Below are 20,812 nucleotides of genomic sequence, written 5' to 3'. Positions count from 1 at the left end.
TTATTAAAATAGTCTTTAAAAACAGCCATTCCAAGGGATATACAAAAATTCAAGAAAGACGAGGGACAGAGATATAAAATGCCTCTATTTGCAAATTAAATGTTCTAATATGACCATTAGCATAAAATCCAATGAGCACTCCACAGATATCTTTGGTAGCATCCACATTTGCAACATTCAGCTCTCTAGCCCTGGAGCAATTGTCTTACACTGTGTTGAACCTCACTGTGTGCTGAGGTTCAGTGCACAGGAAGTGCAGACGGTAGCCCTCCTCTGAGGACAGCTCGAAGAGGAGAGCAGAGACTGACAAACAGGGTCGGGGCAACCAAAGGCTGCACGACGCTTTACCTTGAGAACCATCGCCTCTGCTCTCTGCCCTGCTTCAAGCCCAAGTGACGTGAATACCAGACACAGCTCAGACAGCATACTTGTGAAAGTTCAGTTTGAGTAGGAGAGAAGGAAGGGAGTTCATGTCTGAGTGAGAGAATTTAATGGAGAGAATATCAAGGGGAAATGTAGAAAGAGAATTATAAAGGGAATGGGTTTGATTGAGACAGTGGTGGACAGGAAGAAAAGAGAAAGATAGACTAAGATTTATCTTTGGAGAAGGAGAGACAATAAAGGCTACACTGACTGTAAGAAACTGAGGGAAAGAAAAGAGTACCAGACAACCTGACAGAGAGACATTCAAAGAATGGTTGTGTGGCTGTGTGCACGTGTACTCTGTATATGTGTATGTGTGTGCGTGTGTGTGCGTGTGTGTTTGCCTGTTCATTCTGTGTCTGTATGTGTGTTTGATGAGGGCTCTACCATACCGGTTGTGTTGCTGCAGGATAGTGTGCGTCAGGCTCCATCAATATGACATGTCTTTGATGTGGAAATACAAGGAGCAAAAGCCCAGCCAGCCTCAGTCCAGTCCCCAGTGGGACACATCCAACACTGTGCATATGCATACATGTGTATTTGAGTGTGTGTGTGAGGGAGACTAAGAGAGAGAGAGAAGTAGAGAAAGAGGAACACAGAGAGCCACAAGCCACAACAGGCACCAAAAGTAACCACCGCTTCAGTGTTTTTTAACTCTGCAAGGGAGGCAGCGGTTTTGACCCAAACATTTCCTGAGCTAAAGGCAGTGTGGACTCTGCTGTGGAGTGGAATCAATATTTTATGGAAATGCTGTTAATAACCATTTCCATACCCGAGTTGAGTAGTGTCAATATCTTATGGTTTCAGTTTAACGTTATAAATGTATGAAAAAAAAAGTATGGTTTCCTTGATTTTATAATTATCATTTTATCCTCCATTCTGACCAAATAGGTATTGTTGTGAGAGGGCATTTTAATTGAAGCTCAGTCTAGCACTCGAAACTGACTGCATTAGAATTTTTGGATGAAGTAATGAGGTTCAGTTAATGAATGACACCGTACCATATGGCGTTCATGGTAGAGTGGTCCTTGAAAGCAATTTTTCTTCACAAGGATAATTTTAAGACTTTACCAAACAAATACAACTCCAGAACAGTACAACTCTGTCAGGAGTTTGGATGTTGAAAAGACGTCTTAGTTTGGCAAAGTTTTACTTTTACATCTATCTGTTGGGCCCCTGAGTTTTCACACACAAGTAAGTGAAACAGAGGTGGACAAAAGAAAAGATAAAGGCTGTCTGAGAGAAGCAAGGGGGATAAATCAGGTCCAGGCAGACCAAGAGACAAGGAAGAGGAAAGAAAAGGATGTGTCCATCCATTGGGCTCGTGTGTAGGCTTGCTGCTAACCTGGATGGTGCCATTGCTGTGTCGATAAATACTGTGTCGAGGTAATCCAGTCAGCCTACCCTGTCAGTTTGTTATCCCCACTCAGCTATGCAAAGGCCTTTCCACAAATACAGGTTTAAATGTGACCATGTGTATGTGCACATATACATCATACACGTAATAACTTGGCTAGGGACAGAGAACAAGCCCTGGACCTCAACATGGACATCTACCACAATGACAGAACAAACAATAAATAAATGGTATTGTGGAAAAAGAGTGACACCTACACAACATAATGGCAGATTGCTCACAGAGAACCGTATCTTGATAACTCTTTAGCCTTGACAGTCACAGGCCACATGCTGTACCACCAGTCTGTGTATGTTGCCAAGGCGACCGCATATGAGCACTAATTACCTAATGTACCCATGACACAGGGAACAAGAAGCTGCTGCCTTAGTAAGTAAATACAAACGCAATAAATAAATACAATCCCAGTAATGCCTTTCTTTACTGGTGGACTGTCTTTAACTTCAAGTATTCTGTGATGTCTGGCCATGAAAAACCCTTTGCTCAACAGCCATGTATACTTTATTTACTTTATTAAAACTTTATTTACTAAAATTGTAAATTTTAAAACATAATATAGATTAAACAGGTAATTTTAAATCTGATTGTTTAAGAGATCAAAATACAGAGGGATTGACACAAAAAAAAAATCTTGTTAAACTCTGAAAGGAAATGTACAATTTAGGTTTTACTTTTTTGCTCCAACCTTTGGCTCTGTCTGTTATGACTACAGTGTACTCACCAAAGCAACTGGTAGGATCTGGAAACATACCAACATCCTTGGTCAGTAAATCTGAGTGGTTTTAAACAAACCCATAGAGTATTCTTTATAAGATGTTGCCACATTATTACATCCAGTGGAAATGATGGCCAGAGCTGAGAAAATAAAACCAAATTTGTAATCATTTGACATCATAGTAATAAGCTTTGAGCCAATGTAGATTTTATAGCTATAATAATTATAGCTTCTCTAAAAGGAAGATGAGAATGATTGAAAACACAGCAGGTGTTGGACATCACAGCTGATGCAATGAAACTACTGATAGAGTTTCTACTGCAGGTAGATTTTTTTTTTTTTTTTAATTCTTTTTCCATTCTTGTCTGTGTTTGCAAGCATGTACATGAAGGTACATACAAGCTGGTGTGTATGTTATGTGAAGTTGTGTCGTCCTCATCCCACCCAGGGCATGTGAGTCCTGGAGTTTCCAAGTGCAGTCTTCATGAGGTCAGTGGCTGCTGTGATAATGCTTAACTGATGCCGGCTGTCAATAGCCATTCGCCAGGAGAAGAGTGCTCCGCCTGTTCAGTAAATTACACAGTGCGACGTGAGCTGTGAGGTTCAAAACAACCTGACCCCACTGTTGTTGGAAGAAACAATAGAACAATGACTGCAATCAGCTTTTCCAGCAACCATCTGTGTCATGCTGCTGACTACAAAACACCTTTCCATTACTCCAGGGCTGCAGCTATTAGCTCACCATGCTATTGACTCCAAAGTGAGATGGAGAGGTTATTGTAATGGCACATTAGATTGTCTCTGACCCTTCTTTATCCAGTGTTTTGTTTTGCTGACCTTGACATAGGTGGGCTTTTTGAATGCTATAAAGCTTCTGAAGTGATCATTTCTCACAATGGCTTGTTTTTTCACAGATGAACATATTTGTGAGGTGCCATTATATTGCTGATTACAGACGCTTTTAAATGTATTTCATCTGTGTTTGAGACATGCTTTTCTGCTTTTTCCTTGACTCTGTCTTTCTCACGGCTTCTCCAAGCATGCCCGGGAGCAGTATGAGAAACTGTCCACCATGCATAAGAACATGCAAAAGCTCTATGAGAGCATAGGCAGCTATTTTGCCTTTGACCCCCATTCGGTCAGTGTGGAGGATTTCTTCGGAGAACTGTCCAACTTCCGCTTCCTCTTCATGGTGAGTACAAAATTTATGATTTGTTTACCTGCATATGAAAAGTTTCATGTTTACTGTTTCTTCCAACTACACACACACACACAGAGACTAACAGAAGCCACCACCCACACATGCACATGCCTTTGCACACTTTCACTTGCCGACACACATTGGGTGTCATTGAAATGAGGACAGAATTTGTGTTTTACACATGCACACATTTTCGTCAGACTTTGAGCAGGTCCTGACAGATGGTGAAAACATGCGAATATTACAGAGTAATACTTCTATGGATCACACTGGATGTTAAAGTGGTACAGTTATTTAATGTTATACTCCCATAAAGCTGGGGGTCTCATGAGGAATAGATTTCAAGAAGAAACGTGAAAATTGAAGCCGCAGAGGCCAAGATATCCCGACTTTTAGTTCTTAGTGTTGGTCATGCTCTAAAAACACTTGATCCCTTTACTTCCCATAATACAATGTGATATCAGATTTTTCCTAAACCCTCCCTGTAGGGTTAAAAATGCCAACTCCACACCATCCATTCATAACTCAGGCTCTCTCTGGTCGTTTTCCCCATGCTTTAAAACGGAGATAACACCAGTGACATCACTATGATGTAATCAGGGTTATTTTCCCAGACTTAGCGGATCTCTTCCAGAGCCACAGAGGACATTATACAACTTTAATCTGAGCGAGCAACAAGAAATGGTGGAAATACTTTTCCTTCAAGTCATCTGATAGTCCATGAATATTTGTGTTTTTGAGAGTAGTTTCAGTCCTGAGGTCCTGATTTCTCTTTCCTCATCTTAAAATGCCAGAAAGTCTTTGGTTTGAGAAAGTACACCACGTTTTCTGGTCATTCACTGTGGTCTTTAAATTCCTTTGGGTGGCCCTGACATGCTTTTCAGTTTTTCCTTTAAATTCCTGCACTGTTCTCTGCAAGAATGTAACTGTGCTGTGATTTCTTTCCATATGTTAACTTTTAGTAGGTCATAATGCCACTGTGTCTGCCAAAGAGTTTTTTTTCCCCAGAATCATTGACATAACCTCTTTTTGTTACAGAAGTCACTTTCTTCTGTGCTACCTTAGTCTGTAAGGTTCTAAATGTAGGTCTCTATTTTCTTCCAAAGTTGGTGTTTCAGAGGGGGAATCTTTGGTACGTTTATGTAAAATAATTTTGTCCCAACAACATGCTGTCCATTCCCAGACAGAAGCACACTACATACAGAGAATATAAACACGTAAAATGCAAACTCACACTTCCCAGTATTTGACGGCTCTGGCTTGTGTTTTAAATCTGAATATTTTATCATATGCTAATGTATTCACAAAATTTCACAAATGAGACCCGTTGTTTTCAACACACATACAGAAGTACAGAAATGTGTAAATTTTGAGATAGGTTGTATTGATAGAAGCTTGTCCACCTACATGTTCTGTACTGTACATCCAAATGGGAAACTTGTAATCACATTTACCTGAGTGCACAGAGTGTGAGATGTTTAAACGTGCAGAACTTAACTCATAACTTAAAAACATAACTTTTTTTGAGAGTAGATATGTGTGAAGTTCTTCCTACCATTACTGATTAAGAAATTTCTAGCACTGACTTGGGAGCTGGAAGAAAAAAGACAAAGTTATAAAACAGATTAGAATATATTATTTGAATGAAGGAATGCTGAGAATAGAGAATGTATAATGTCAGTGTCTTACTGATAAAAGAGGCTTGGGCAAGCTTCTTAACCTGCAAGTTACAGTTTCATTAGCTTGAAACTGCTTGTGTGTATGCGTGTGCATGTGCTGTTACCACAGGGCATTGTAGATCTTGTGGGATTTTGTTAGGGCTAATGAGTCTAGAGAGGACTTGGGAAAGTAGATGAAATTGCATTTTACTTTCCACCTGAGAGTTTAAAATTATCTTCAGTATTGCTGGGAAAAAGTTTCTGTAAAATGTGTTACATTTTTACATGTATTGACCTTAAAGGTGCTATATTTAAGTTTTTGCTATCACCACATAGCCAGCATTAAAATCTGTTAATGTACCTGTCTAGAAGAAACCTTGCAAGTTCAATATCTAACTTGATTCCTTTATTTGCCAAGAAATGTCTGAAACTCTTGATAAGAAAATAGCTGTTAATGCTAATGTTAGCTATGTAACAATAGTGCATATATGGCACCTTTAAACATTATAACACAATTTATGGTGTTGATTATATAAAATATTTAATTTTCTTTGTAAAAATTTTACAATAGACATAGAAAGGGCACACACATAAAAGAGATAAAGATAAAAGTACATTTCTAAATTTTCTCTGTTTTGTCTTGGTGTTATGGGAGATGTGGTTACTGAGAACAGTGAATAAAGCACATTGGGCAAAAGAGATTAGTTAAAGAGGTGTTATTAACTGCAAGGTAAACACCACATCATCTCAGAACAAAGATCAAGTTCCTTTTTCTTGACTTGACAAGTCTGTTAAACATTTATTCAAGTGTCTTTGCTTTCTACCTTCCACAGTCTTTCCATCCCTCCTGGCACCACCCCAAAATTCCCAGTGTCAGGATGATGACATGGTGTCCAGAAGGCATGCTCTCAGTATTCACAATCCATTAACGTGAATGGCAAGGTCCCCTTGTCTGAATCCTTCTCCTCTCTTTAGTCTGATCCCCATCTGAAACCAACTCTTCATTCCCACTGATCAAAGAGCACCAGCACACAACACAACGCTCCCTCAAGGATTCCAGAGTTGCATATCTCTAAAAGAGGCATCCACCCAAGAAAATAAATTATTCTCTCAAGCAAATAGCTGCATATGAATATTTTATTACTGATTTAAACTTTCCTGCTATGGATAAGGGGAGGGAAGTGAGTAGGATAAAGTGTTGTGGTGTGGTTGAAATGGCAGGGGGGGCTGGTTATAAGTTAATGTATTCATATAAAAACAATCCTTTAATCACCATATTCTTCAGATATTATTTATAGTTTTTGGCTCTTCAGCTCTGCTGACAGAAAGGCTAATCCCATCTGCTTGCAGAGCACAAGGAATCAGTGGCTGTTTCTTCTTGAATGTTGTTTTTATTCTCTTACCCTGTAAAAACAACTGAGCTAGCTTCTTTGCAGCACAACGAAAACCTCTTCCTTAGCTTTTCTTGTCAGTGAAGGAATATTGGAGAGATGTCTGCTAGTTATTTATCTTTGACAAAGTTGGCCTACATCAACCACGACTGATTTGTTCCAAATGGCAAATCAAATGAACACCATGACTTCTTGTCAGTTAATAATTTAAAATGAGCCCTGAATTTAACTTCTTGATTCGCCTGGTGTGCATTAGACTTTTATTTCAATATTGAGACATTGAGTTGTTTGACTCAGACAAAACATCTTCGCTAACTTCCATCTGTGTTGCATTGCCTTGTGTAATGCATTCACAGCACAAAGCATCTGCAGTATTAAAGAATTCCACTGCAATACAGTCACCCTAAATTGCTTTTACTAAAAAGCTAGGGCTTAATGCACCCGACCGACATGAGGCATTTGAGTAAACGCATTGACAGACAGTCCTCACAGAACTGAATGTAACTGATAAGAGAATCCATTAACTCTATTTTCCTTCTGTTTCATTCTCTTTCTCTCCCTCACTCCCATCCCATTCTCTTTTTTTCTGCGGCCAATGAAATATTATTTGATTTCAGCACATGGAGTCAGTATTCGAAGAGTCCAACAATTTGTTAATTTAATGCTGCTGCCATATTCTGAAATAGAGTATGAGTGAAATGCAATCGCAGGGTCTGTATGTGTAATCCTGACCAGGAGCATGGGGGATGAGGATTTTTCCATTAATGAGTTATCAAAGCGCAGCAGATGGGCTGGGCTTTCTTGTCGATTGAGTGACTTTCTAATAAGTCCAAAAGACCCAGACCGGGTTCGCAAAGTAGCAAGATAGAGCATCTAAGAGATTAGAATGATGATTTATGTGTGTGTGGGTGCATTCGTCCACTTTTGAGCCCATTTGATATTTCTAAAGCTTGCTAATTCCTTCACAATATGACAAATTATCATAATCATGCTGAAGATGATGCTCTGACAGTACCACTCTCTCCACCTTTTCGCTAAATCACTGTCATGTTTCCGGAGTATTTTTACTTACACAGGCATGACACAGTCATTAAAAGCATTGCACCAGATTTTGGAGGTCACCCATCAATATGGGAATACATCTATACTACAGAGCAGAAGTCTCACAATCTGTAACTTATAACTTCTTGAAGCCACTTCCCCCCAACATCCTGGCACACAGTGTAACAGATGGCTAATAAACACATTTGCTGCTTAAAGCCCAGGCGCTGTAGTGTTTGTAAAATTCAAATGAGATATAGCAGTGACACTCTCTGTGTGAGATCACTGGTGCAACTGAGCAGTTGGAAATAGTCATTGTTCCCTCATTGGATTGGCAAACTTGTATGCATGGGAGGGGAGCCATGCTGTGGGAGATGTATTGTGTTGTGCAGGGTCAAGGAAGAACAGCAAACGCATTTCATGAATTATTGAAAGAACAGACCTGGAAAGGGAAAATGCTGCCTGGCCCTTGTTGGTAGATTGGACCTGTGGGTTGCACAGCATTCTTTTTTCCAGCCAGGTATACAGAGAGGAGTATTTATGATCTCCATGTTAGACACACCGGAGGCCATGAGTGTGACATGCGCTCACGTCGTCTCATGGCCTCATTGAGCCTGAAAGCAAGAACGTGCTGCTTCAGTAGCGCTGTTGATAAGCCTACCTGGCAAAAAGGTGCTATTATGCAAAACCACACATTTTGTTTTGTCTCTTTGAGAATTTAAAGATTCTCACACTTAATTTACATACCCCCCTGAGCAATATGCATACAGCACCTTCATCACATTTTTCTGCTTTTCACCAGAGGGGCTCAAGGCACTGAGCCAGCCATAAACATAGCCTATGGACAGTGGGATTTGTTGTGTTTACTGGTTATTTGGCAGAATCCTGGCCAGAGAGGACACAGTCTATCATGGTGGATAGTCATAGGGGAAAAACCCTTGACATTTTTTGGTCAGTTTGAAGTTTTGGGCTCTACTTATGTATTTCTCCTGCATCTGTCCTTATTTATTTTTACTATATTTTATTTTTGGCTTTTTTCAAAACCTATATGACTGCCTTTACCTTTCTGGTTTTAAACCTTGTTTTATTTTGTTGAATAACATATTTGAATTGGATTTGTTTTGGTTTGCAACCAAAATCCTCCCTATCGTGCCTCTCTGCATTACAGTACTTGGTAGCCATCAGTAAATATAAGTGGGTCTCAATCTTTTTCTTTCTTCGTCTCAACATTTGTGATATTGGAGATTGGGCTGCAGTAAGTATGACTACCTGTTATCACTTAACTGAGGTTAAGCACTTGGGACATTTGGGTTTGCTGAAGACGGCCATGAAATATGGTCAAAAGCTCCAGAAAAGCTTGTATGTGATCCTTGAGTTTAATGAAGGAACCCCGACACTCAGATTAATAAAGCTGCATTATTCAAAATGTAATATTTTCCAAAAAGGAAAAAAAAAAAAAAGATAAAAGAAAATTTCTTTGGTCAAAACTCTTGCTGGACTGTATGTTGTTTATTTATATGTTGTTAACCTCATTTAGAAGATCAACGTTTTTGTAGATTATTTTCATTTGAGTAAATAATTAAGCTCTCATTGGATAGCTCTATAATTATAATTATAATTATGATTTTCATCGAGTGACCGATGACTGAATATGAATGCCAAAAACAACTTGTTTCCATGGTCACAAATCATATTGTAAATTTTGTACTTGAGTAGATGAGAGTACTCAAGAGACAAAACGAGATGCATGTGTCGTCCTAAACACATTATTCAGCGTTGTTGGAATTTGTACAAAAATATTTGTGCAGATTTAATAGAAACCAGATCTTTCATCCAGTGTTCTGAGATGATGTGGTGTCCAGTGTTTAAATCTGGTTCTCTGAAACCTATTTTTGAAAACACATCTCGTGGGGATTGTTTATCCCTTGTATGTCCTCCAACAACATGCAGAGTTACCAAGAAAATGAGACCTGATACAATCAGTTGCTGCCAACGGCAAAATAGGGGCCGTCAAAGAGAATGGTAAAGGGAAAAATAAGAGAACAGTGAAAACATATTTGTTGCTATGGTAATTAGTGGTGCTGTTTGATTAGAGCAACATAATTACATTGCATAATCATGTTTACAGTCAAAATTAGTTGTTTGTTTAAAATAAGTTTTGCCGGCAGGATTTTATTTGTAATCTGCATAATTTATCTTCCAATTTATGCTGTAGATGTTGGGCAATGCAGCAGTATTACTTCCAAAATGAATTGAATACTGTCAGAGGATGACAGAAATCAATTTGATTCATTCTGCCAGTGCTGCCAATCACTTAAACAAAATGCACAACTGTTTCATTACTGCAGATACACCACAACTCTCATCCACTCTGATTCAAAACTGCAGCAAAGTTCTCAGAGTCGATATCCTTTACAGAGTGTAGCTGTATCATTCACACAACCTTTATATAGCAATAAAATGCATGTTGATTTCTGAATGTTTTCACCAACTGTAGCAGCTGACAAAGCAAAACATCTCTTCTTACATTTTGATAATGTGCATGAAACAAAAACACACTCCCTATCCCTTATTATTTGGCTCTCTCTCCCTATCATGATTCTCTCTGTCACCCTAACATTACTTCTCCATTACCCCCCTCTCTGTCTCTCCCTTTCTCTCTCTCTCATTGCCCTTGTCATCCAACAAGGAGACAGTGACAATGAGGGCTTGTGTCCTTGGACATGGAGCAAAGCTCTACTATTGACTGGCATGATGAGCTGCTCTTTCCTTGTTCCTTCCCCACAATCCCCGTAATCCCTCAGTCTTAGCTGCCAACACGACACACACATCAGGACCACAGGGGCATTTGATGGGGGGGCTTTCTGTCGCCACTTATTATATCAGTGCACAGACAGGGCCATGCCTTCACTTACTGACACACATACAAATACACACACATGCACATATGCATACATAAGGGGGAACACCACCGATGAGCAAAAGCATAGAGATGGCCATAGACTCCAGTGCCGGCACACAGGCTCATATACATGTATACACATAAAGTATGACTTCTCACACACATACACTAACACCTATGATGGGTCCTGTCAAGGGCTGCGCCACAGGCCTGGAATGAGAGAGCATTTTGTTGTCTCCAAAGGTCACATGGTTGCATCTTCCTCTCTGTTGGCGCAAGAACAAACTGACACATTTGTAAAGGCTGAATCCGTACCGTTGATTATCTCTCTTTCTCTGACTCCTTCCTGACATTTCAGCCGGTCACGAAGGAAGAGGAGGATGATATCTCTTTCTCCCTCCTCAGAGACTGGCACACTGCTGCTACATTTTTCTTTTCTCATGCAGTGGCTCCCCCATATTGTCAAAGGAAATAATATACTAGCATGGTACATGTGTCATAAATATGACCCTATATATTGTGTCATACTGATGTATTATTAACAATGAATCAACCCTGTCTTATTGAAAATCTGGAAAGTACCGCTGAAGCCTTACAGACAAATAGGCTTGTATTAAAAAAAGTCCATACACTAGGCATGATATATTGTTTATTCCAGCAGCTTATCTCTATCAAACCCTCCTCTGAATAAGAATTTGCTGATGGCATGCTGCTGCTTCTGAACACTTTACAGTAGCGAAGACACTAAAAGAGTGGAGGTGGCAGGAGCCAGATTCTGATTTTATCTCTCTGTGTGCCTGTGTGTGCACATGTGTGTGTGTGCCTCATCAGGAAGCAGTGAAGGAGAACCACAAGAAGAGGGAGATGGAGGAGAAGATCAAGAGAGCCAAGCTGGCGAAGGAGAAAGCAGAGCGCGAGAAGCAGGAGCGCCAGCAGAAGAAGAAGCAGCTGATTGACATGAACAAAGGTATGCCACTTCTCCCCGCGCCACCACAGAGACAGAGACGGGGAGGCAGGTGGGGAGTTAGGAGGAGGAGAACAGGAGGATGGAAAGGGGGTTTCATGGAATTGTGCTTCACACAGACTTGAACTCAGAAGGAAGAGGATAATGCGTAGGAGTTGGGGGAGTCATATTTTTCAACTCTGAAGGAATCTTATACTTACTCCCATGGCCTATACAGTGCTTCCAAACAATAGAGAGATTATGCTACTTTTGCTTGCTTGTTTTTTTTTCCATGGTACAACTGATCACATAGACAGAAGCAGACTCTCCCACAATATATACATGTATTCCTAAACATTTAGCACACTTTAAGCAATAGATACCAATGTTAGAGAGAGAGCTGACAGGGGCACACAAGATGTAGGTCACACATAAACATAGGAAGCTGAGTTCTACTTACAACAAAGGCTGGAAATGGCTCTGTAGATTACACTTCCGCCACACTCATGATGTTATTAGTTTTTCACTGGCCACGTTCAAATAATTCATTCCTACATTCATTCCTACAGTGTGAGAAGTTTGCGGGCAGTGTGCTGTATTTACGGTAGTGAATCACTGGCGTTGCTATATTGTCCTCCAGCGATACCAGTAAACCATGTATTGATCAGTGTAAGATGCAGTTGTCCAGACATGAAAAATTAGAGCGACAGAGCTAGATGCCTGTGTCTAGTTATGCCAATGACATTGAGAAGGAATTTCAAGCCTGAAGGGGCTTTGCAAGCAGTCATTGTGGTCTTTTGTCCTTTTTTTTGACAAACAGACTGGGATTTTCACAATTCACCAGCTTCTAAATGTCAGCACCAGCCAAGGACTTCTCTGTAGCTCAGCCACATTGGGAAATGTGACAAGACAGTCTTCAGTATGCCACAAACTCTCCAAGATAATTGATGCATGCTACAGTTTTTTTTTCTTTTTTCCCTGAGCAGTGACCTCTTTGAAAGCTTCACTTTTAATAATCCAACATGGCTGAGCTGAAGGAGGCTGTCTACCCCTCTCTCTCATTCTGGCTAACCAGATGGAGAAGGGTAGAGAAGTAGGTATGATATTAAATATTTCTGCCAGAGCAGATTTTGATCTCGGTTTCTGAATGCCATAATATGACTTGTATGAATAAAACATGAGGATGACATGGGCAACATTGCCTGCAGCTTTGGAGATAGTGGGGATTGTCCTCCAACCAACTCCTAGCTTGTTGGACTGTCGTCGTGATCACTATGACCTTGGCAGTTATGAAATACACTGTTGATGTGCTAAATCCAGGCTGCTTTTTCACCTGTCAAGGTTCTTACCTGACCACACATTTTCACTAAACCTTGAATAGCTCCTTTTTGTATACTAACTTGTCACTGTGTGAAAGGTAATCAGAGTAAGGACAATCAAATACGGAGCTCTTTAAATCAATCCTGTGAATGGAAGCTGAACTTGAACCAGAACGAGGTTGGAGATTACAGAAGCTTGGTGTTTTGCTCGTGGGTTCTCAGTTTCTTTTTAAGCTGTTTGGTTGGAACACACATAGCAGGATGTTCAATGTTTTCTTGTTGCAAATCTTTATTATGCCTCCTTCGGGAAATTCTTCTTCAAACATTCACTTTGACTCAAAGATAAACTTCTTAGAATTTGGTGGTCAAACGTCAAGGTCACTGCAACCTCAGGAAACACGTTTTGGCCTCAAAAATTATTTAGAATTTTTAAGTATATGCTGTACATATACTTTATGTTTATGGGTTGACTGTCCATCAGTACATTCATCCATCTACCCAATTCTCATAAATGTAATACTGCAGGAGGGAATTTCATCAAATGTGGCGCAAAGTTTCACTTCCTGTCAGGGATGAACTGATTAGATTTTGGTGGTCAAAGGTCAAGGTCACTATGACCACGTCCATCCCATTCTTGTGAATGCGATATACCTTCAAAGTCTTCAACACACATATGAGGATACACATGGATGTAAAGTGCATCCTGACTGGTTGGTGGAGGCATACAAGTAATTCTAGTTTTCTCTGTCTCTGCTCCTCTCCAGTTGACAGCCTTGGCTTGAGAGTCTTGGCCCTTCTCTCCTATTCTGTTCTAAAATTCTATATGTGCTTGAGGAGTTAGTTATTTGAAGAGGGTTTTCACATCAATATTTCATGCTGAGCATCAGCTGTGTTTTCTGTGAAGGTTGAGGGAAATAAGGTAGTGTTAGGGACAAAGGGGCTTGTTTTAATTTATCTTGCTATTAATTAATCATGTCCAAGCATTTTGCATTAATTTTGCGTTTTAAAGGTTGAAAGGCTAATTGAAATGCTGAAGTCGATCTCTTGTTTTGATATACCTACCTGCATTATTTTAATTCTAATCTTAGATAGATAGATAGATAGATAGATAGATAGATAGATAGATAGATAGATAGATAGATAGATAGATAGATAGATAGATAGGTTTAGAAGTGATAAAAGTAATGAATTGTTGACCTGAATATAGTATTTGTTCTGTTTACAAATCCATTAGCATGAACAGATGAAGTAAACATATGGCCATTGTATTATGAGAATTATGTACAGGTCAATATCTTATCTGTTTTATGGATTCACTGATTTACTCATTTTATTGCTTAAAAGACTGTTTGATGGATCATACTAATGTGTTTAATGCAATTTCAAGAGGCTATTTTTGAGAAGGGATAGATTTTTTTTTGCCATTTCACAAATTGTGACCTAATCCTCTTCTCTTGCAAATGATTAACAATGAAATGCATATTTAATGAGAGTTTAATTCATTTAGCCTTTGCCAGGATGGCACCAGGGTGGGGGAAGGGAGATGGACAAATGCTTTCAGGAAACTGATAAAGAAAAAAAAAAATTCCCCATTTTCCAGTTGATAGAACTTGAGATTATAGTATCTGACATGCACACTTCTTCAACAAGCATGATTGATAGATGAGACAAGTGCAGAGCTAAACGTGTTTTCCTTGTGAAGTATTAGAAATCCTAATTGCTTATGAAATCATTACCGAGTCACCCCATTTGTTTTAATTTTCTCTAAGTGGATTTCCATATTCTCTTGAACTGACCAGATGTTCAGCATTTACAAAATTGCTTTACTTCCCTGGAAATAACAGTTGAACACTGTAGAATAAACCCAAACTAATGCCTCTGTCTAAAACAAGGGAAGATGGTTAATCACAGCAGGATATTTTTTAATGCGGCAAATGAAACAATGTCACAAGCAGCATGTCGAGTGTGTCAAGAGCCAGAGCGTGGTAGAGCATCTGGACTTTATTTCTCAAAGGCATTTGTGTGGAGTAGCAGGCCCCTGTGGCCGCCTACTCGGCTGGCATCACTGGGGTCAGTGCCCCCATCTGGGGCAAGTGTCTGCACCCACATGTCAACTGTGTACTCCAGTCAAATCCACTAAGCTTTGAACAGAGCCGGAAAGCGCACATGCCGCTTTGAGCACAATGCAGCTTGGCATAAGGCACATAGTAATAAACAAACAACCAGGAACAAAAAAGTTATTTGAACATTTTATTTAGTCCAGGCATTTCTTCCAGGTACCATGGAGAAATAGTGAAGAACTTTGTGTTTTACATGCTTTCTGTCAACTTTTCTCAGACCTACTTTATATAGGATGGTTTTCAGTATGTAAATAGATGCAGTAGCTTGTGTAACAGTCCCCCTCCCCATATGAACCTCCAAAAAACATTTTTTATTGCCAACCTGAGGAATATTAAGTGTAGAAGCATATTGGTTATAGCCTGCAAGTTTTACAACACCTTTTATGAGTGTACCAACAGCTTGCTATCTCAGCTGACTACACACATTAAGTGTAATCCGACTGGACTAATGTGTAAGAAAGACTTTTCTTAAGTAATCTTAGGTCTCGAAATAGAATTATCTGATTGAAAAACTAACTTTTCATAAAATCAGTTACTAAATTTTTCTTGGCAGTATTATTAAAACCCTCAAAACACATGCAGAGGCTCCACAGATGCTGTTTTTATGATTAAGTTTTACCTGAAAAGTGATCATTTTTTTAACTTTATGAATTAGAGCCCATTCACCCACTTATATCCATTCTACCAACAGCTTGCAGACACAAGCAGAATGCAGACCCATACATCGGTCTGCTCTGTTGGAATATTATATTGGAAAAATTTTTCAGTGTTTTGTTAATATAACTATTGAACACACATTATTACAGTCTTAAATATAGTTATCTTCATTCACCCAGAAGCTGGAAGTTCAGTATATCACATATTCCATCACTATGTTTTGAAATTGTAGAACCCATTAGAAGTGAACATAGTTCTGATTATGGGACCCAGCCAAAGATATGAAACAAAATATCCAATAATTCAAGAACCTGCTTGCAGGGGATGGTTTATTATTAATTGCAAGATAACCCTTAAATGGTGTTTCCATAAAATCTTTTTCATTTTCAATACATTTTACAATTATTGTGTGTCCTCCGTTCCTTCTTTTCCAAAGGCATTTTTCCCAATTCAGCAAGGCCTGCTAGAATGAGGTCTCCATGTCTCTACGATTCTTTGCAGAGAGCAGTTGGCATGTTGACAATGACGGGCCTGCAGCTTCTATTTATGCATCCTCCTTGTCAACCTTTCACACTTTGACGATGAACTAGTATATGTTTACATGCATAAAAGTGGGCTCCTCTCAAACAGGCATTCCATTTACTAAATAAGTTCGTGTAGGCTTTGACTGCTCTTCAGTGTTTGTATATTGAAATTTTCTTTTCCTGTCAGTATTCTCCTTGTGGCTCAGCTTCACTCTATATGCTAATACAGACTGACTTTTAATGAGGATTTAAGATAACATACATGGAACATTTGTAAATGAAACACAAAACTAAAGATTCAGGTTTCTAATGGTGAGTATTAAGTTTGTTTGTATTGATTCATAAATCTGATGTGTCCTTGTCAGTTTCTTTTGTCTTCTACCTGTATTTCTTCTTCTTGCATTTTTCCTCAAAGACAAAGTTGTGAAAGTATTTCTTACTGGGTTTACCAAAGCACCTTTTCCAAATTCAAGTATCTAATAGTTTGGCATGCTAAACTAAATTGACATATTTTTGTGCAGCCGGCTGACTGGTTGTGGCTGGCGGAGGCCTGTCAGGAATGACAGTGGTGGAGATGTGGATTGATGACTTTGTGTGACACTGACAGCTGCCGGTAGGCCAGTGCATACCTGTGTCGCAGCAATGCCAGCTAGGTGATCATAGACGTGTGCTGACAGGCAGCGGTGGGGTGGACAGGTTAGCTCTCTAGGTTTCCATAGTGTCTCTGCAGCACAACAGACATGGCAAACAATATTACTAGGAAAGATAGCTTGTAGAGACATGAAGGTCAGAAAGCCAAGTAGATAAAAGAAATGTTTCTGAGAGAGAATCTCACTATTCCTCAGCTTAGCTTGGGAAATGAAGTCAGTATTAGGGAGCTAAAGCTGACCTTCATGTTTGATATGAAATATAACGAACAAGGACAGACCTTTCCAGAATATAATGATGATATATGGTACAATGCTTCTGAATTTGCTGCCTGTTTATTCCCTAAAGTGTCATTTCTTTGTCATGCCGCTGATTGCTTCCATGTCTGGTTATATATTTGTGGTTTCTGATGAGTTATAAAAATGAAGAATCTTGCACCACATATGCATATGGATGTCATAGCAGTGTAATTCCAAACTTTGAGCAAATTGCCTTTTACTTCGACCTTGCATTTGAGCTTTGTCGATCTAGAGTGCAGGAAGTGCGAGGCATGCTCTGAAACTCCTGAGTGTGGATTGGTGAATTCCATCATTACCTTGAAAGACAGGAACAAGGGCACCAGGATTATCTGCTGTCATACACCCATTCTAATAAATAACAGCATATTAGAGTGCTGTATCGCCAGTCGAAATAAGAATCTGCCTCAAGGCGATGGCAGGACGCAGAATATGGCTGACTGCATTTCAGCTAAGGTTTATAATAGCAAGCAGCACAAATAGAAACATGCAGAAAAAGAGAATTATGCATAAACAAATGACATGCAAGGATTAAATACTCAATGCATAATTATATTTTGTAAGTGAAGGTGATACAATAAAATACTCGTGCAGTACTCATCCTCTCAGATTATAAAATTTCCAATGCTCTTCTATAAATAAATGTCAGCATGAAGAAAATGAGCTTGGCTTCTTAGGAAGCCCTTTAATATTCTATGATAAATACCATAGCTCATTAGCAATTAAAGGCGACACCAGGGAATAGTCTTTCCCATATTTTTGTCTGTCTGCTTTATGCATTAAATTGTCAAGTTGAATATGTATGCTTGTTTTACTTGATTTTATTTTGTGGCACCCTCTTTTGTATCAGGAGAAAGACAAAACGTTAATTAGATTGCACCTTAAAGCTTTTATTCACGTTTATCTTTTATCTTTAACTTAATTTAGTTAAGGCCACAATCAAGGAAGTGAGACATGCATCAGATATCTCTGTCTTTCCTGTTTTGTCTCTTATTCCCTCTGTGTGTCTCTCTTTCTGTGTCTGACACACACACTCATAGTACTCACAGTGCGCTCATCCTGCCTTGTACTTTTCTCTCTCCCATTGCTTTTGTAAATGCTCTTCTTCTCCTTGGTGAAATCAGCTCAGGCACAGTTGAATCTCATTAATTTGTGGGTGGTTCAAGTGTCTGATCATTTCCCCTCCCAGATCTGGACCTCACCAGTCACTTTACAGTCAATCAAACCTAATTACCCTCACTACAAAGACCATCAAATCCCATTGTCAAATCCATTTAGCTTCCCCAGACAGCACCGCCTTTCACTGATGCAAACAGCCCATGTGGGGTTTGGTTCAGATGTTATCTTGATCTGGATTCCAAAACTCGGCTATCCAAATGTGCCACACATTTAAAATGGGGAATCTACGCTGTGCTTGATGTTTGAAACGCAAAATGCTTATAGCATCTCAATATACTTACACATGCCAAAGCCTCTTTGATATCCCTTTCATTTTAATAACCCGATTCATTTATGTGACCCCGTATGAACAGTCACATAAGCTAAATGTCTGCATGGTTAAGATGCCTTGCAATATACGTAAGCAGTTGTGATCACAGCCTGTGATGTTGGCAATGGCACTAATAGTTCAAAGCCATTCTTGTCCATATGCCAGAGCAGCACAGTAAAAGGTGCTGTTTGCTTGTGTAATGTGTTGGAGGTTTGAGGTTCACCCAAACTGCAATAAAAACACCAGTCACCAGCTCACTGGGGCTGCACTGAAAAATGTCCTTGATGTAGACTAACTTTGGTCCTGTCAGTTGCTGCTTCACAATAAAAGCCCTCCAGTAGTCAGCATGTGAAAACATTCAGTGTGAAGCAGCAGGATTGCATTGCATAAAACAAAAGCATAGAATTGCAGAAATTTTTTTCGGACTTTGCCAACTCCAAGACACTGTAGCAATTTGCAGTGGTTTAATCACATAAAAATTGTGCATATTGGAGCTTTTTACAGTAGCTAAACAGCGGATTTCAGAACTTCTGCTGAAAGTTGAACATAGAAAGCCTTTTAAAAAATAGTGCTTTCTATCTAGTCGCTTGCAAGACCACACAGTTTGATCAGTTCACAGTGACAGCTAGGTTAAGAGCTGACACCATCAGCAGTTATCCTCTGGTGTGAGGTCACAGTGAAAATGCATATGGGTCAAGCAAATCGCTAAATTTAACAGTACCTAGCCCATGGAAAAGGGGCAGTAGTGGTCTACTCTTCTGTGAGGACAGGCTCCCATGGCCCTCCTGGCACCCTGACATGTTGACCCCATGTGGCTCAGAGAAAGTGTGTCAACTTAACATCTGTCAGTGCTTGGTTGGAGCTCTCCCTTGTGTGTTGATGGTGTTACTGGGCAAACTAGCCAAAAGCAGCGGATAGATGGTGATAGCAATATGGTAACTGGGGGGCCCCGCAGGCAGTAGAAGTAAATGATAGCGGAGGAAGCAGAGTGTGGTGACTGCTATGTTGCAAGCATCTCTCTTCCCCCACTCCCAGCTCCCAGCCTCCCCTCCCTACTGTTTCTCACTTGGGGTCTGGCAGCATCCATCCAGATGGAGGGTTTATTTTTGTTTTTGTTTGTTTACTTATTCATGCATCCAGCTATTCGGGGCATCGCAGGGGCTTTCGTTCCACCACAGAATGCAAATCGCCACGGCGGCTAATCCACTTTCATCTCTCCCTTGTCGACATCCAACTTCTCTCCACGTTTCCCCCAGTCTCTAGCAGTCAGGACATCTCTCTTTCTTTCAGGGTATGGGATCAGGCCTTCAGTGACCGGACCAGCCTAGCCCCAGCGCTTGTCTCTAGTACATTCATGTCAAACACAATACACCTCTCACCTCCCACCTACCTTTCCCATCTTCAAAACATTCTGCCCTCTCTCAACATTTCCCTTTCCTTTCTCCCGCTGACCCCGGCGCCACACAGGGGCTCCCAGCAAGAGTAAAGTAGTTGCTACACTGCCATTCCCCCTGGAATGGAGGGTTGTGGGAGCATCCCTAATTGAGTTAGCGAGGACATGAGTGGGTTTGCTCATCAAGTTGTTACAGTAAAACAATCCAGATTAATCAGCACGCAAATCTGTCTTTTATATTAGCCATCTTAGCCTTCCATTCCCCTTTTCCTCCTCTCTTTTTCACGTAAGTGGACTACCAAACATGCACACACACACACACACCTACAAATTAAAGACCAGGGCCTGTCTGAAAAGTTTCTTGGGTCATTGTGTCAGAGCTTTTGTCAGGGTTGGGTGGTTGGACTGCAGGGAGATCCAGAAAGAGGGGATAGAGGGAAAAACAAAGGAAAGACATCTAACAGGTGCATGACCGCTGTCCTTCAGACACTTGTGTTCTCTGTGTTATCTGTGACAGTAACGGTCTCTGTCTGCCTGGGTCTTACAAGTCACTGTGACTGCAGGGAAGGAGGGCGAGGGGAAGGCGTGACTCTGCTCAAAGCCAGACAGTAGGAGGGTAGACAGCAGTGCTGAGTAATTCAGGTGGTTGTGTATGTCTAGGTGACTGAGCCTGAA

At 40.1% G+C, this 20,812-nt stretch overlaps 1 protein-coding gene across 7 annotated transcripts in view; it reads left to right on the top strand.

Annotated features, from left to right (window-relative positions):
• Positions 1–20,812, top strand: part of diaph2 (diaphanous-related formin 2) — a 372,649-nt gene that overhangs the window by 277,626 nt on the left and 74,211 nt on the right. For all 7 annotated transcript variants that reach the window (XM_041047578.1, XM_041047581.1, XM_041047580.1 and 4 more), the window contains 2 exons: positions 3,583–3,747; positions 11,580–11,715. In XM_041047578.1, the coding sequence (XP_040903512.1) occupies positions 3,583–3,747; positions 11,580–11,715 (301 nt within the window). The remainder of the gene's footprint in view (positions 1–3,582; positions 3,748–11,579; positions 11,716–20,812) is intronic.

Source organism: Toxotes jaculatrix, chromosome 10 (genome assembly GCF_017976425.1).
Source record: "Toxotes jaculatrix isolate fToxJac2 chromosome 10, fToxJac2.pri, whole genome shotgun sequence".
NCBI lineage: Eukaryota > Metazoa > Chordata > Actinopteri > Toxotidae > Toxotes > Toxotes jaculatrix.
This window is presented reverse-complemented; position numbering and strand designations above follow the sequence as displayed.